At 34.6% G+C, this 19215-nt stretch overlaps 1 protein-coding gene across 17 annotated transcripts in view; it reads left to right on the plus strand.

Annotated features, from left to right (window-relative positions):
* Positions 1–15545, plus strand: part of BAZ2B (bromodomain adjacent to zinc finger domain 2B) — a 328851-nt gene extending 313306 nt beyond the window's left edge. For all 17 annotated transcript variants that reach the window (XM_047083192.1, XM_047083202.1, XM_047083199.1 and 14 more), the window contains 4 exons: positions 3564–3710; positions 9004–9269; positions 9523–9666; positions 13152–15545. In XM_047083192.1, the coding sequence (XP_046939148.1) occupies positions 3564–3710; positions 9004–9269; positions 9523–9666; positions 13152–13305 (711 nt within the window). In that variant the 3' untranslated portion in view covers positions 13306–15545. The remainder of the gene's footprint in view (positions 1–3563; positions 3711–9003; positions 9270–9522; positions 9667–13151) is intronic.
* The last annotated feature ends 3670 nt before the right edge of the window (positions 15546–19215 follow it).

The raw sequence follows: 19215 nt of genomic DNA on the forward strand, positions 1-19215 counted from the left end.
TAAATATTTTGAAGACCCTTTCACACGTGTAAACATTCCAGTTGCTAACATTATCTGCTACAGACATTCACGGCATTCTTTTTTTAATATTTTTTTAAAAAAATTTTTAATGTTTGTTTTTGAGAGAGACAGACAGACAAAGCATGAGTGGGGGAGGGGTAGAGAGAGAGGGAGACACAAAATGTGAAGCAGGCTCCAGGCTCTGAGCTGTCGGCACAAAGCCCGACGCAGAGCTCAAACTCACAAACCGTGAGATCATGACCTGAGCTAAAGTCAGACGCTTAACTGAGCCACCCAGGCACAGCCATTCATTGCATTCTTAAAATGTCTTTATATTTCTATCAATTTTCTTTTTCTTCTTTTGTAATGCTGAGAAATGCTTAGATTAGTAAATACAGGATAAGCAAGAGCTCTTAGTTTGTGCACTTGATGTTGTATATTTGACATGGGATATAGCTGATGAGAAGAATAGATGTTTTATTTTTTCCACTCACAGTTAAAAACTAGTTTTTCACCTTTTTGCTCAAGCCCAAGTAGTTATTATCCTGTAGTGGCCTCTACTTTTTACCAGGCACCAAATACAGTATACTCAAAATAAAAGCTATATTCCATATATCTTCCAGGGAGGTACTTATTTTAAGTCATGTTCATGTCCCTCTTGCTTCTTATATATCGTATATAGAAATATTTATAATATGTGAAATTTTATGGCTTAATTTATCATTTGCTTTTGAATTACAGATTAGCTTTAAAATCCAAACATTTGAGATATGTTTTTATTAATGACTTTGAAAGAAAAGAAGTGATCCTGAAATAATTTAGCATTCCTGCCCTCATTTTCATCTCTAAGTTTAGACTACTTAACTCATTCCTACAAATAAATATGATTTTTCTTTACTTCTGTGAAGAAAAAAATGTGTTTTTTTTCTTCTGTGGTTTTTCCCTTCTTCATAAAATATCCATGGAATAATGAATCTGCAGTTTTCACAATCTTCTCAAATTTAGGTCTTTTCCAATCCATATTATGATTTACCATAAATTTTAAGGCATTGTTTTGTTCATCTGGTAGCATTTTTACCAGGTAAAAAGAATTTTTCTTCTAGAATTTAATATTAAAACCAGTTTTAAAATCACCTTGGGGGGCGCCTGGGTGGCGCAGTCGGTTAAGCGTCCGACTTCAGCCAGGTCACGATCTCGCGGTCCGTGAGTTCGAGCCCCGCGTCAGGCTCGGGGCTGATGGCTCGGAGCCTGGAGCCTGTTTCCGATTCTGTGTCTCCCTCTCTCTCTGCACCTCCCCCGTGCATGCTCTGTCTCTCTCTGTCCCAAAAAAAATAAAAATAAAAAAAAAAAACATTGAAAATCACCTTGGAGAAATCTATTCAGTGAAATCTAGGCTGTAATGATTAAAAACAATTGAATTCCTACATCAAACCATTATTTTTCTCATATGCACCATAATAGTCATTGCAGTGTGGTCAGTTTTGTTGTAATTTATATATAGAAACCCAGAGCTTGTTACCAAAATCTGCCTTTACATTAGTATACTTACTGCAATTAAAAGCTTTATGTCATTTTTAGCAAATTCATAAACTGTTTTGCATGTTATTAATATACATTTATTATTTAATTTCATGTTATAATCTTTGTTTTTTAATATTTAATAATACATTATTTTCTATGAAACTATCTTTGAAAGAAGGCATAGTTTCATTTTCAAAGATTAATGAGCACTTTTTAACTGTTAACTAGTAATGTAATAGTGCCTATACTAATCCTCATAACAAGTCCTAACAAAATTAAAGTATTCAGTTACCCTTAGATATTCCTCATTTGTCAGAGATCAGGCTTACCAAGGAAAGAAGAAGCTATCATAATCTGCCTCTAGATAATTCTCTGTCCACAGTTTGCTTTATATTGTTGGTAATGTTAAGCATACGCAATATCTACTGTTTATGCTCTACATTTGCTCTAGCATATTATGAGCCACTGCTGTGATTTTTCAAGTGTTATAAGCTTGATACCTGCCATCCTTTCTTAATAAGTATCAGAAAATAATTTTATTTTTCAATCATAAATGTGAGATGTAAGACGCACTTTATAGTATTTTTAGTTATCTGTTATAGAAACAGAATTTACTTAATGTTCGTGAATCTGATGTTTTAATTTTACTGTTATAGGGATTTAAATATAACCTTCCAAATGTTATTTCGCAATGAATGTTTTTACAGTGGAAGTTTTAAAGCTGTAGTTTAAATTTGGAGAAATAATACCATGCTGAGGTATTTAGTGATACGGTGTTAGGAAAGGTCATAAAATACTTACTGTTGGAATGTTAACCACTGCTGTTTTTGCTCCTAGCACACATGCCAATTTTAGTGTTATGTATTTTACATATATTTGATAGATTTTTAAGCTGAATAGTGTGTATCTGCAATTTGATAAAATTTTTAAGCTATCATTATTGTACATATTGAGTTACATAACACTATTTTAGACTTTCCCAGTTTAAGGTTTACTGTTATATTGAAAATTTTAAAAATAAGTTTGAGCAGTTAAGCTATTTTGTTTTTAAGAGTATAAATATATAACTTTAAATTGGTATGCTTTAAAGTTTAAATGTTTCCATTTTTTAAAATATTGATTACAAGACATTTACTACAAGACATTTACTACTGTGACTGAGAATATAAACTAAAGGTCAAAATACAGTTTATAAAGCCATCTTGAAAGTTTTTCTTATCTGACTTTGTTTCTTTCCCTTTGTGAAACTTGTTATACAGAATATGCATGCATGGGGGGAAAACTCTCCTTATATATTTTAAAGTTCTTAATGACATTAGAAACTTTTTCACAGAGAAGTAATTTTATTTTGTTCTACAAAATAAATCATAACTAATTAAATTATTTGATTTAATTTATTGTATCACTTTTCTCCTCTTTACATTTTGTGGGATCCATTTTCTGCACTTGTGACACATTTGTTTGATTTGGGTTGAATTCCAAAGTTTCCTGGTTTGGACACATTTTTTAATCAATCACAAAAAATAGATGGATAACTTAGTCAATATATAGGGTCATCTTTTTATTACCATATGTAATTTTGATACTAATACAAGTTTCCTAATTTTTATCTTAAAAATAACTCTTACTTATTTCTTTCTCAGGATATCATGAGGATACTAAGATAAGCAAAAGATGAAATACATTAAAAATTAAAACACCATGTATTAAAGCTACTCATTGCTTTATGTGCTCTAATGTCATGTTAATTATTTCATATGTTAATGTGTACATGCTTCTGAAGTGTGTGCAGGCATTCAACCTCTAGCTTTGTTCTTTGCAGTGTACCCGAAATGTGCATTTACCCCAATTGAACTGCTCACCCGTCATGTGGTCCATATCTGTGTAATGAGAGATACATAGATGTGTATGGCTACTGTATATTTGTTAGCAAGCGGAATGTTTGTTACTAATATAAATTAGGAATTATGGTGTGTTTAATATCCCAATAACTCTTCTTCATAGCAGAGAGTTAATTTTAAATGATTTCTCATGTATTATAGTACTGCCAGATCTGTCGAAAGGGAGATAATGAAGAACTGCTCCTCCTTTGTGATGGTTGTGACAAAGGCTGTCACACATACTGCCATAGACCCAAGATTACAACCATACCAGATGGGGACTGGTTTTGTCCAGCTTGCATTGCTAAGGTAAGACTGATCTAACACTAAATTTTTTAATTGCCAAATCAAAATGCAGAGTCGTATGGAGATTTTTTAAAGATATAATTCATAAGTCATAAAAATCACCTTTTTAAAGTATACAGTTCAGTGGTTTTTATAATATTCACAAAGTTGTACAACCATTGGCACTATTTAATTCCACAGCATTTTCACAACGCTAAAAAAGTATATCTTTGTACCCATGAGCAGTCACTCCCCATTCCTCGTCTCCCCTTAGCCTTTGGCAACCACTAGTCTACTTTCTGTCTCAGTGGATTTACCTATTCTGGTCATTACAATATACTGCCTTTTGTGCCTGACTTCTTGCATTAGCACAATATTTTCGGGGTTCATTCATGTTCTAGCATGTATTAGTACTTCCTTTTTATAGTCAAATGATAATCCATTATATGGATATACCACGTTTTGTTTATCCATTCTTCAGTTAGTGAACATTTGGGTTGTTGCCATGGTTTGGCTACCATGAATAATGCTGCTGTGAAACACTCATACACAAGTTTTTGTATGAATAAATGTTTTCACTTGGGTATATATCTAAGGAGTTAAATTGCTAGGTCATGGTAACAAGCATATATATTTTAAGTCACTTTCTGGTCACATTTAAATTAGAAACCTGTGGACACTCATACCGATTGATTAAAGAGAAGCAACATGATAATAGAATTAGAAAGTAAGAAGTAAGAAGTGTGAAAGGGTCAGTGTGTACCGAGGGCCAGAGTCTTTGTTAGGTGTTTCCTAACTCAGGCACTCCCTTCCCGTGTTTAACCTCTTGACCACTAGCTATCATTAATCATTACCAGTAACTGCTGCCTCTCCATAAAGTAAATTCCAAACACGCATCTGTTCACCACCTCCTTTCTCTTCTGTCTACCCCCTTTCTCACTCTAACTCCAACAGTCCTTTGGCCTCCAGTCCGTTTATCTGAAGACCTTTTCACCATTTATCTGAAGACCCTCTCCCCCTTCAGGTCCTTTCTTTTCTCCTAACCTAGCTTGTAATGTGTCAACATTTCATTATCATAATCACTGTATCCACCTTTATCCCCTTTGCCGCTCTCTCACTTAGGAAAACCATGATTCTGGCTAATCCAACTTTGACTTCTCCAGCACCTATACTTTTATATCTGAATGTGGTTGGAATAAACACCCAGCCCTTTAAATTCAAGTCATTAAGAGGTCCTTTAATGGTGCCTGATGATTTACCTCCAGCTCTGTCTCCTCCATCTGTATTTTCAACTGATGACCTTACTTCCATTTCCCTGTGAAAATAGAAGCCGCCAGAAGAAAAGATCATAAGAATTTGCCACTACATCCACCATCCTTCCTGTATGTGTGCTTACATACCCTCCCTTCTCTCCTGTTGCCATGAACTACTAGTGGCTCTAAGTTGGTTTGAGGAACCCATCCCCTCTCTCTTCCTCCTCCTCCTCCTCCCCCTCCTCCTCCTCCTTCTTCTTCTTCTTCTTCTTCTTCTTCTTCTTCTTCTTCTTCTGAGAGCGAGAGAGAAAGATAATGTAAGCAGGGGAGGGGCAAAGAGAGGTAGAGGGAGAGAATGTGAATCAGGCTCCATGCTCAGCTTTGAGCCAGTGTGGGGCTCAATCTCACGACCAACTGTGAGATCATGACCGGAGCCAAAATCAAACGTTGGGTGCTTAACCAACTGAGCCACCCAAGGCACCCCCCCCTCACTTTCTTAGGAGTATGACCAACAGTTCTCTCTTCTCCTGCACCATCATCCGTTTTTCTTTCTCCCCTGGGTTCTTCTCATCAGCCTACTAAAATTCCACCCAGCCTCCTTCCTTCCATCTTGAGAAAACTAAACAAAAACCCTCTTCTGGCCTCACTTCTTCCTTGTTCCACTGCCTCCATTTTTCCCCTTTTCTTTATAGAAGAACTTGTGGAAAGTTTTCTGTTCTGGTTCTCTCTGATTTTTCTCCTCCAAATCACTCTTGAACTTACTCCAGTAAGATTTGTACTTCCACAGCTTCTCCATAAGTGCTCTTATTATGACCACAAATGACTTCCACATTGCTCAACTCAGCGATCAGTGCTTTGACCTCATCTAACCTATTAGTTACATTTAATAGAGTGGAGCACTTCCTCTCCTTAAAACCCTGTTTCCACTTGGCTTCTAAGATACCATACTTAACTGGTTGTCTACCTGCCTTTGCTCTTTTTCGGTCCCTTGGTGGTTTTTCTCACCTCCCTGATTTATAAACATTGGACCACATTCTTAGCTTCAGGGTTATCTGTAAAATGGGATAGTATCTAATTTATAGAGGTTTTGAAGATCAAATATAGTCATGTGTGTGAGAGTTTTTATGACTTTAAAGTTTGGTGACATATGTATATAATACTTTATTACGTTTTATTTGTATTATTTATATTTTATTTTTATTATATTTTACTTTTATAATATATCTTTTATTATATGTTTATATTTTATAAAACAGCAGATGGTTCTGCCTGGCATTATATTCGCTAGTAATCACTTTTTAATTTTTCATTACTTGATTATTTTATCCTATCTAGTTAAGTGTAGTTCAATAATAATTTTCATTGGTTGTACATAAATTATGTTTTAGCTTCTTAACTGTCAACTTATAGAAATTTTCTTTAAAGCTTCACGAATTACTAACAAATTGGTGTGTTAATTCTTGTTAATCATCTGGTAGACTATAGGAGGTTTTATTTTCAGTAAATTTGCTTAAATTATATCACTCCATTCAACCAGTGGTCTAAGAATCCTAAACCCTATGATCTAATCCAAGTGCTTTTATGTAATGCAGATTTCTAAGCCTCTGCTCTCTTTGTTTATTTAATGTAGTGAATTAGATGTTACGTTTCTTATAGCAATAAAAATATTAAACATTTGATTTTGATGTAAAAAGACTTTTTTAATGTTTATTTATTTTTGGGACAGAGAGGGGTACAGAGGATCTGAAGTGGGCTCCATGCTGACAGGAGAGAGCCCAATGAGGGGCTCAAGTTCACAAACCATGAGATCATGATCTGAGCTGAAGTCAGTTGCTTAACTGACTGAGCCATCCAGGCACCCCGTAAAAAGATTTTTAAAGTTAATGTTATTAATATACATTTATCATTATTTAATTAATTTAATTAATTAAAGATTCTCTCTCTCCCTCTCCTCTGCTCACTTGCATGCGGTCTCTCTCTCTTTCTAAAATGAAAATGTAATATATAGATATATATATGTGTGTGTGTGTATGTGTACAGTGTAATGAGGCAAGCTGATAAACATTATTTATTAAAGAAATGTATAAACTTCATTGTCTTTTTGAAACATCACAAAAACCTTTTGATTCTGTGATTTAAGTTTCATGTTTTCCTACCGTAGTTATGAGTAATTAGAAAATTATCCCAAGTAATAATTTAGTTCACATAAAGAACTAGAAGTTTTGGCCCGTATTCATGAAATATTGTCCTTGTTAAGTGGCATAATTATTCAATCTAACTTAATTTAATCTTCATTAAATGGACTTTTTCATCATTATATTAAGCATCCTCTTTCTGTTTTCTTATGATTTAAGAGTGCTAGAAGCTCAGGCTATATGAAAACTCAGAATATCAGATATTAGTGAATAAAAATTAATAAACTAAATGGAAAGGAGACTTAGTAAAACATTTTAATTATTTTAGTGACAAGGGGGTAGTGATTCTTTGATATGATATGGGGAAGGTATCAGATTGATAGTTTGCTTTCTTATTTTAGGCAATTAAAATATCTCCTTAACTATATTTCTAACTTCCCAATAGAGAACCAAATAATTTTAATTGCTTAAGAGCAATTATTTTAAAATGTTAATAGCAGAGTTCATGAAATTGTCAAAGAAATTAATATGAAATACTCCAAAGTAATGTTTTCAGCCAACTGTATTTCAAGAATAGAGCCAACTTTAGATTAAGGCTAGACCAAATATCTGATTCTGTGGTCTAAGAATTTTTAACAGTCTGTGTAGGAGAAAAAATCATTTTTAAAAAGAAGGTTAGCACTATTCTGGAAAACCAAAACAAAATCGTGCATTACCAGTGACTGCCTATCTCTCTCCTAAGATCCATTATATTTATTATAACATTTAACTGTCAAAATACAGACTTGTTTCCCTATTTCTAGATGAAGGACGGGGGCTCATTGTTACATCAATGTGCTGTCTACAGTTGTAGTTACATTGCAGAAGGCCACACTGAGATTTTTGTTCATGTAATTTTAGAGCTAGAATGACCTTACCAATTGTGTGGCTTACTTTTCTAATTTTACAGATGACGAAATAGGGCCTCACAGACATTTTTGTGCAAATTCCATAGCTAGTCACTGACAGAGCTATAGCTAGAATTCGTAACCTTAAATTTCAAATGTGATCTCTTTTATACTATGTCTATTGTTTTCTGCAAAAACAGACATCTCTCTCTCTCTCTCTCTCATTTTTCACCATTGCTTTATTCACACCTGAGAACCACAATTTTATGGAGCTCTCTTTTCATAGCAAATGTTTTTTTTTCTTTATCTTAAAAAAACAGAGATATATCAATTTCCAGTAGATTTAATCACATATAAAGGACTTTTCCTTTATTTGACACTTTCTGAGCTATTTTTCATGTTTTAGCCTAGCTTTTCAACTACCTCTTCAAGTATCTTATTAATAAGGTCTATACTTTTGTTCATTTTCACCTTTGTTCCTAACTGTGTTCTCAAAGATAGTCCTTTTGTACCTTTAAACTCGTTTGGTTAGTGACTACACTAAAGGAATACTGCTAAGTTCTTTAGTACCAAAGATAGATTACCATAAGATCAACATCTTCGAATTTTAAGAATTCTTAAGATAGATTTTTCATGCTTTATTAGATTTTAACCTTATGGGAAAACAAATTCATAAATCTCTATTAAAAATAAAATTATCAGCCTTCTAGATCAGAAATAATATTCTTTTTGTCCTGTTAGACTTACATAATTAAAAAAAATTTTAATGTTTATTTATTTTTGAGAGAGAGAGGGAGAGAGAGCGTGAGAGGGGGAGAGGCAGAGAGAGAAGGAAGACACAAAATCCAAAGCAGGCTCCAGGCTCCAGGCTCCACGCTGTCAGCACAGAGCCCGACATGGGGCCTGAACCCACAAACAGTGAGATCATGACCTGAGCCAAAGTCGGATGCTCAACCAACGGGGTCACCCAGGCACCGCTAAAGTAATAAAAGGTCTGTAGATGGTTATTTTCTTATTTATTTATTTATTTTTTTAATTAAAGGCAAGTGGTCAAACTCTAAAAATCAAAAAACTTCATGTCAAAGGAAAAAAGACTAATGAGTCAAAGAAAGGCAAGAAAGGAACTTTAACAGGTGATACTGAAGATGAAGACTCTGCATCTACAAATAGTTCACTGAAAAGAGGAAACAAAGACCTGAAAAAAAGAAAAATAGAGGAAAACACTTCTATTAACTTGTCAAAACAGGAAAGTTCTACTTCTGTTAAGAAACCTAAAAGAGATGACTCCAAAGACCTCGCTCTTTGCAGGTATTAATTATTTCAGACACACGTACTCATTTTTTTTGTTTAGAAACTTTCTACTGTATTAAAGGTGACTTTTGGACAACTTTTGACAGATAGGAAAATGTACAGTCTACAATATCAGTAAATGTATTTCATCTCTTTTAATTAATGAATTTGCGTTGTTTTTACTTGAAGGATTATAAAAGCTAAGTTTTTAATAAAAATAGATAATTCTAAAGCATAGATACTGACTTCAAACATTATTATTTTTTTTTAGTATGATCCTTACTGAAATGGAAACTCATGAGGATGCGTGGCCTTTTCTACTTCCTGTAAACTTGAAACTCGTTCCTGGTTATAAGAAAGTTATTAAGAAGCCTATGGATTTTTCCACAATTAGAGAGAAATTAAGTAGTGGGCAGTAAGTAAATCATTTCAATTCAATATTTATTGAATGCTTAATATGTGTTGGGTAGTCCTCTAGTGAGCCAAAGACACATTAAATAAAAGCCCTACCTTTGGAGGGGTGTGTGTGTATATGTCTGTCTGTATGTGTGTTTGCTTAGACAAGTCAATTAAAATTTTTTGAACAATGGAAAACCAGTGTGATAAAGCTGCTTTTGACATTGAAGGCCACCTGACCCAGCCTAAGAGGTAAAGAAAAGTAACAGGGAAGTCTCCCAAAGTAAGTAAATAACATAATTGAGAGCTTTTATCATACATCAGCGGAATATTGATAACATCTCGTGTGGATTTAATAAAAATTGACTGTAATATTTTCAGATTGTTACAATGTAGAGATAGAAGGTCATTGGAAATTTTAAATATTAAAAGTTTTCTTGTGAGATCTTGGAGAATACTAAAAATTTACTTACTAAAATGTGAAAGAAAACTACTATTTGCTGCTCTTCTCTACCACATTCTCTGTGATCCTACCCAAAGAATAAAGTGACTTCCTGGCCACAGTTAATGATATTGGTTAGACTACCTCAAATTCCTACCAGCAAGTAGCAGCTGTTAGTGGAATTGAGTTGGTTCTGAACAGTGGCCCATTTTGCAGCCACAAAAATGAGGCTGTTCACTTACCAAATAAGCCCACACAAAAGCATCCCCCATGTAAGTGGCCAGGAGCTGGGAGCTTGTGTGTTCTCTTCTCCATTCTTCTCTGCTCCTCTTACTGCTTCGTACTGGTTTAGCTTAATCTACCCTGTGACCGTAATTTCAGGCAAGGTCACAAAAAATATGGAGAAAGAAGGAATTTTACATTGAAAGAATAACTGTAGGATAGATTTTAATCACATTATTATTGTTGGTGGTGGTGGTGTTGTTATCCTTACAATGCAATATGTTGTTTAGTTCCTCCTAAATGTTCTTTTGGTGAAAATCACTGTGCTCCATAATTTACATTCAGTGTAGAAGAGTTAAGTAGAATTTAACTCCTAATAATCAGTGTCCTTCTCACATGTATGAAAGGATTTAAGAGACTGATCAAATGAGTAGCTTATTTCTTTGGAGACTGAAATGTCAGCCTTTCAAAAGATTATGTCTGTTTTGTTTTATTTTTTAAAAAATTATAGAAGGGATCTGCCCCAAATCAGAAAACATTTAAAATTATTAAAACTATTGGTTCTAATGTGAACCAAAAAGCAATGGCTGCTGTCTGGATATAAACTAGTTTTTTTTGCTTTTTCTTTCAAAACATGAGATGTTTAGGTGGGCAGCATCATGGGCTCTATGGTCAACATGGCCACGACAAGACTTACACAGAAAGACTTGACATGTGTCTCCAATTCCTGGATGGAGGATCAACCTAAGCCTCCAGATCCCCAAAATAAACACCAAGGCAGAGCGTTGACATTACCAAACATTAGCACACCCTTTTGGAATGAGGCCTGGTGAATGGAGGAAGTCACAGCAGAAGCAGGCAGAGAGAGGGAAGCAGTTCTCTATAATCCTGTTCGTGATGCCAGCTGTGTGGGAGGCAAAATTTAGTGGATTCAAACCCTTCTAAATCCAAGTTGTTTGATTAAACCCAAACTAATAAGTTGCAACCAAAACTCATAAACATTATTTCAAATGTTTAAACTAGAAATGTATAAAGTAGAGTGGAGGAAGTACCTACTTTAGCAACTCTTTCTGGGTTCCATATGCTGCTCCATCCTTCTGTAAAGGAAGAGGGACGAGACATAAGAATAGTATTTGTTTCACCTGGATTCTAGTCTCCCCAGCAAAAATCATTAACCTTCTCTTACAGTAAGGAACAGTCTAAAGAGGTAAATATTTCTCAAAGTAACCTTAAAATATTTTATAAAAATTATTCCCACACATGTTGTATGATTCCGTTTATATTAAACTTCCAGAGTAGATAAATCCACAGAGAGAGACAGATTAGTGGTTGCCAGAGACAAGATAGGGAGGGATGGGGATTAACTGCTTAATGGATACAGGGTTTCCTTTGGGGATAATGGCAGTGTTTTGGAACTAGATAGAAATGGTAATAGTAAATGTCGTGAATGTACTAAATGCCACCTTAAAATGGGTAACTTTATTTTATGTGAATTTGCCTTCATTAAAAAATAATCCCCAGAAGAACAGGAAAATGGGTGAGGTGACATAAGTTCTGAATTAATTTGGTGAGCCCATTGCAGATAGAGAAAAGTTACTCCTTTTATTACGGCACATAGTAGAATGGAAGTGGGAAGGAGGGGAAGACTATACAAGACAGTCCATCAAAGAAATAATTCTACTTTCCCAGGTCTCAGAGCTTCAGTGTGTACTTCATGGGTATTTCTAATAGGTAAATTACTTTAGTATCTAGCTTACCGTAAGCTAGAATTCATTTAAATTTCCAGAAGCCGTCTTGTGAGCTGTATTGGTTTGGCTTCAGTTGGCTTGAAACAAACCACTCTTTTTTTTTTTTTAACTAATGAGTTTAGGCAGATTCATTCACCTTTCTGTTCTTTTCTCCATGTTCTTACAGAGAAAGAGGATTGGACTTATTCTGCCAAAAAAGAACTTGAAGCCACAGTGCTTCTTATGGAAAGGCAGGTCCTCATAATGTTACCTCTGATGAAGGGATAACACATACTTTTTTTTTTTTTTTTGGCTTGTTTTGATTATCACACTCCAGTGCTTTAGCAAAAGAGCACATTTGAAGAGAAAAGAACAGAAATGGTAAATGGGGCAGATTTAACACAGAGCAATATATCCTGAGATGTGTGTAAAGGCTACAGGGCAAGTATAACGTTTACAGTGCATAGGAAGTATTTACATTATTGCGACTAAATATTTTTTTTATGTTTATTTATTTTTGAGAGAGAGAGGGACAGAGCGTGAGCAGGGGAGGAACAGAGAGAGAGGGAGACACAGAATCTGAAGCAGGCTCCAGGCTCGGAGCTGTCAGCACAGAGCCCGATGTGGGGCTCGAACTCACGAACTGTGAGATCACGACCTGAGCCAAAGTCAAATGCTTAACCAACTGAGCCACCCAGGTGCCCCACAACTAAATATTTTTGAATATGAATGATAGGGTACCACAGTTGGTCAGAGGAACTAATAAATCATTCAAGTGGGATGAGTCTTGGGACAGAGAACTGTGTACAGGTCAGACAGAAAATTGGATGTGGGAAAATGCTAGTTAGTTGAAATATATCTTGATCTTCAGAGAAATGTTTTTTTTTTTTCCATTTAATCTTTTTAAATCCTACATGGTTCAGAACACATGCAATTTTTTAAATGTTTATCTATAAAAAAGTATAATATGTTTTCTGTCAGTTTAAATGTAGTTATCCTAATCTTTTTTTCTTTCAGTTTTATTTTTCCTTTTACCTTTTATTACATCTTCATTTGTTGATAAAAGAAAGCCACCCTGTAAACACAATCTCTAAATCATGTGTTTTCTTTCAGATATCCAAACCTTGAAACCTTTGCTGTAGATGTCAGGCTTGTTTTTGACAACTGTGAAACATTTAATGAAGATGATTCTGATATAGGCAGAGCTGGCCACAGTATGAGGAAGTATTTTGAAAAAAAGTGGACAGATATTTTCAAAGTGAGCTGAAGTTATAATAACCTCTCTTTTTTTTTCCTTTTAAACAAGGACAAATGAGACCAGCAATGTGAACTGTATTTACATAAATGTGCAAGGCACATACATAATGACTTTTTTTTTCCTTAAAATAAGCATCACAAAAAAACAAAAAAAAAAAGTATCAGAAGAATGATACCATTTTTAAAGGCTTCACTCCTACAACAACCAAGGCCCTTGGTTATTGGTTTGTGTGATTTATCAGCTAACTTAGGTAGAACAGGGAAGCACACCCAAAGAATTTTCAAAGGAAAGGGTGTTATAGTGCAATAGCAATTAAAATATATCAAATCGCACTGAATATTCAACACCAGAGCTCTAATGTGGGAAATGGTTCTCCTTTCCCTCTCAATAAATATCTATTTTTCATTTTTTTACTTTGTAGTTTATTTTTTAGTGAATGTATTTAATTTTATGAATTATTTATGATTAAACCACATCCAGAATCTTCGTTTTCTGTGAAAAGGAAGAACTAGAAAATTGCTTTAAATCTTGAAAATACAACAAGGAATGTTTTAAAATATAAAACAAAGCCAAGTTAAACTGTTTACACTGATGTGCTATAAAGCACCAAAAATAAACTTTACTGTAGAGTTACAAGTACATTTATATATATATATATATATATATATATATATATATATATATATATGTTGCTGCATCACTTGTGTAGTTAAATTGTATTTCAAGACAGTGAAGAAAAATTGACATGTATATACTGTTCATTATTGTTTATATTAAGTCTTGTTTTAAATATGTATTATGTGTATATATTGTTTGGAGACATTATTGTTTATGCCTTAGAAGGATTGTAGCATTTTATTTTAGTCTGAAGGTAATTATAGCTATACAGCTTGTACAGTAATTATCCTCTACCAACACTGTGGCGTCTCCTTGATCTTGGTAGTGCCTGCCTTTGAAACAGGGTGTAGGGGATATTAGTTTTCCATTTTTCTATTTTGTTATATAATTTTAAGCCACCAGGGCCTAAATTAAAGTATAATCATTTGTATCCATGTGGAATAAAATTGTGACAATTTCCTACACACACAGTATTTTTTCATAGAAACATTTCCTTCCCATTTGCCTTGCCTCAGAAATAAATTTAAAAGACATTTGTAACCACTGTGTTTTATCTACTGTGTGTTGTGGTGGCCTGTTGGAGGCAAATAGATCAGAATTTTTTTTGTACCTATGTAAGAGTACTTGAAGTTTTATTTAAAATAAAATGTTGTGAAAAAGGTAGCATTCTTTTTTTTAGGAGTGTTATTTTTCACTACTATGTGTGGCACGGATACAATAAAAGACTTTTACAAACTAGTTTTTTAGTTTTTCTTAATGAGCCTGAAAATGTTCATTTAAATTTGATTTTTTCAAAACCATAAAGGAGGAACAACAGACTGTAGCTCAAAGGACAGTGGGCTGGATGGAGGAGGGTGGTTTTAAGTCAAATGTTGTGACTTTCATCTCTGAACAGCATTTTATTGTTTGTTTTTTTCATATTTTCAATATGAAAATTTTAGAATACATTTTAAAAGTCTTGTTCTGAATGAGAAATGTCTCTACTGGTAGACATATAACCCAGTTGTCAATAAGCAAAGTTGATCCTATGAATTAGTCTAATAAGTCGTGAGCTACCAATTCAAGCATTCTTGAAATATGATTTGATGCCTGGCTGGGCTCTGAGGAATCAGTGGTGGACGAGACAGGCACAGACCCGTCGTGGAGCGTACAGCCTAGTGAAGATGTGGTCCTGAGACGATGTCCTTAGAGAATGGTTTTAATAGTGAAGGAAGAGTAGAAAAGTTTTGAAGAAAATATTACTAACTTTAAAATGCTTCGAAGCCACTGAGTATTTTCCAAAATTTCTAGATTGTTTGTGGAGACTTCTATGAAAATCAGCTGTTGTTCTGTAAATATGTCAGTTTTTGTTAACCATATACTGCACTGATGCCTTAAGGGGCTGGTGCTTCATCAAAAAGACTATGTGAAGAAAAGAACAAGGTGGTGCTGTAAATAAAGTGTCTGGTTTCTGTGTTTATTGAACTGCCAGATGCTCCATGGGGAGTCTTCTTCATGGGGGTGTTGTGCCTTAGGGATGATACATGCTTACATTAATTTATATTAGATGGTATATAAGCAGCTTGATAATAATATGTCTGGTGTCTGAGGAGCTCATAAATGAGAAATAAAATACTTAAACACACAAAGTACAATTTTTCAAGAGTGATAATTTTCTTTTAAAAATAAATGTCCCTGAAAAAAAAAAGGAAATCTTGGTAAATACTGGCTCCTTTACTTATTTTTTTAATGTTTATTTACTTTTGAGAGAGAGAGAGAGAGAGAGAGAGACAGAGAGAGAGTGTACCAGCTGAGGAGGGGCAGAGAGGAGACACAGCATCCAAAGCAGGATCCAAGCTCTGAACTGTCAGCACAGAGCCTGACATAGGGCTCAAACCTGCAGACTGTGAGATCATAACCTGAGCTGACATCAACCACTTAACCAACTGAGCCACCCAGGTGTCCAATAGTGGCTCCTTTAGATTAGTGTCTTCGTTATTGTTACTCACCAAGGGTAGGCGTTCAAGAAGTGGACATGATTGAAAAAGGGCAATTGGTCTGGGTAACTATTGTTACTATAAATTTGTGGATCCTTTGTTTTATGAATGAATCTTACACTGACAGTGCCCTGGGTTGGGTATATCTACAATAAACCAGTATCATTTTTTCACTTTAAATATAATAACATTTTCCTTACCCTCTGCTGTCACACAACAAGTATACGCAACATACTTTAAAGTAGGCTTTAAACCTGAACACTCTCCACTTTAGTTTTGATGGCTCTGTAAATTATATGTGGCTTCCCCACATATTTAGATTTAGATTATCACTCAAGGAGTAACCAACCAAGAATAACTGAGTAATAGAAACACAGAAAACACAGAAAATAGTCATCAGTTTGAAATCTGTAAAGAATAACTCAGTATTTATTTAGTTGTTAACCGTCATGAAAATTGAACAGTGAAAATTTATCTATGGGTACACGATGAACTCATAATAACTAACTTACTGTAAATGCAAGGTGATTGTTTTTTCTTGTTTCAACCCCCAAACGAAATTTGTTAAAATCACCAATTTAATCAAAATTATGAGGATCTAATCTGTCCTTGGTACCTTATGCACCCCCTCTGTGTTCCTTCTCTTTTCCATCACCTCCAACCTCATCCCCTTTCAAGAAATTTAAAATCCTATTCATTTAGCCACCCGTAAACACATTCTCAACCAGGAAATTTGGTATCAATCATTTACTCCTCCTGTGAATTTTATTTGTGGGCTCCCTCTCTTCAAGGTCATTTGTATCTTAAATATGTCCATTTGAGAAATGAAAGAAGTTTGTGTTCTGTTAAAAGAATTTCATGCCAACAAGGAGACAGAGTAGGTATTTTTAAGAGAATCAAAATTTTCCTTCCATAGGATTATGACTCATAAAAAAAAAAATACAACACTGGGAAACTAATAGAGCCTTATCTACTAGGAACTTGGCTCTAGTGAGAGATCTCCCAAACCTGAGTGGGCTACACTACTATACCTTAAAGGAAAAAAAAAGTTAAGCCTCAACTGTATACAATGAAGGTAATTTCTCTCCTCGATTCTTGTCACATCCTTCACATTGTTCTTGCAAAGACTTTCTTTTATTTTTCTAGTTCTTCATTCAGCAACTCTTCAATTTCCTTCCCCCCACGTACAAATACTTTGATGTGTCTTTCCAATTAGCCTTTTACATATTTATTTAGCTACATGTGTATTTTTACAAATATACAGTGTGCAAAGCATAGTGTTTTTTTAACTTTATCAGTTGCATTATGCTATAAATTTGTTTTTCTTTTGAGTTACAAAAAGTAATGTGTACATCTAGTTCACTACTTTTGATTGTTGCAAGGTATTCCGTCACAGGCTTATACCATACTTGGTTTCAATTTTTCTACGAATGAAAATCTAATATTGCAGTGAATATTGTCATACATATCTTCTATGGGCCTATGTGTGGAAGCCGGTTTCCAAGATGTTTCCAAATGATCTCCACTTTCTGGTATTCATGCTCTTGTATAATCCTTTCCCACATTGTATCAGGGTTAGCCTGGGTGACCAACATCATATGGCAGAGTGATGGCCTGTGCATTCCCAGACTAGGTCATAAAATACATTGCTGCTTCCACCTTGTTTTCTTGGATCACTTGCTCTGGGTAAGCCCAACTATTGTGTTATGAGGATACCCATCTGGAACAGCCGATAGCTAGCACCAGCTTGCAAGCCAAATGACTGCAGCATCTTAGAAGTGGCTCCTACAGCCCGAGTTAAACTTTCAAATGACTGGAGCCCCAGCCAACATCTGGACTACGGTTTCATTAAAGACCCTGAGCCAAAACTACCCAACCAAGCTACTTCTAAGTTGTTGCTTTTTTTTTAATTAAAGGATAGTTTACATATTAGTGTCAATTGTACATCATAGTGATTTATTTTGTATATACTATGAATTGATCTCCATGAGAAATGTAGTTACTGTCTACCACCATATGAAGTTATTACAATATTATTGACTCTGTTCCTATGCTGTACATTATATCCCCATGACTTTATTTTATAACTGGAAGTTTGTACCTCTTGATTCCCCTGCCTATTGCAGCCCCCCTCAAACCCTTCCTCTTCTGGTAACGGTGTGTTTCCTGTATCTATGAGTCTGTTTTGCTTGTTTTGTTTCTCCACATATAAGTGAAATCATATGGTATTTGTCTTTGTCTGACTTATTTCACTTACCATAATACCTTCTAGGTTCATCTATATTGTCACAAATGGCAAGATTTCATTCCTTTTTTGTGGCTAATACTTCGTGTGTGTGTGTGTGTGTGTGTGTGTGTGTGTGTGTGTGCGCGCGCGCACAACGTATCGTCTTTGTCCATTCGTCTGTTGACAGACATTTAGGTTGCTTCTATATCTTGGCTGTTGTTACAACAAACATAAGGGTGCATACATCTCTTCAAGTTGGTGTTTTTGTTTTCTTCAGATAAGTACCCAGAAATGGAATTGCTGGATCCTGTGGTATTGTTTTAATTTTTTGAGGAAACTCCATACTGTTTTCCATAGTGGCTGCACCAATTTATATTCCCAACAGTGTATAAGGGCTCCCTTTTCTCCACATCCTAGCCAATACTTGTTACTTTATGTCTTTTTGATAATAACCAATCTAATCAGTATGAAGTAATATCTCATTTTTGTTTTGATTTGCATTTCCCTGATTAATATATTGAGCACTTTTTCACATGACTATTGGCCATCTGTATGCCTCCTTTGGAAAAATTTCTATTCAAATCCTCTGCTCATTTTTTATTTGGGTTGTTTTTTGATATTACATTGTGTGAATTCTTTATATATTTTGGATGTTAATCCCTTATTGGATGTATGTCTTGCAAATATCTCCTCCCATGCAGTAGGTTGCCTTTTCGTTTGTTAGTGGTTTCCTTCACTGTGCAAAAGCTTTTTAATTTGATGTAATCCCATTTGTTTATTTTTGCTTTTGTTGCCTGGAGAATGCTCCAAAAAATATTGCTAAGATTGATGTCAAACAGCTTACTGGCTATGTTTCCTTCTAAGAGTTTTATGGTTTTAGGTCTCACATTTAAGTTGTTAATCCATTTTGTAAATTTTTTTGTATATGGCATAAGATAATGGTCCAATTTCATGATTTTTCATGTAATTGTCTAGTTTTTCCAACACCATGTATCAAAGAGACTGTCTTCTCCCCATTGCATATTCTTGCCTGCCTAGTCATAGATTAATTGATCATATATGCATAGGTTTTATTTCTGGGCTCTCTATTCTATTCCA

This window comes from Lynx rufus, unplaced genomic scaffold (assembly GCF_022079265.1).
Source record: "Lynx rufus isolate CCGP_SWC_20201006 ecotype Redwood Valley unplaced genomic scaffold, mLynRuf1.p SCAF_2, whole genome shotgun sequence".
Taxonomy (NCBI): domain Eukaryota; kingdom Metazoa; phylum Chordata; class Mammalia; order Carnivora; family Felidae; genus Lynx; species Lynx rufus.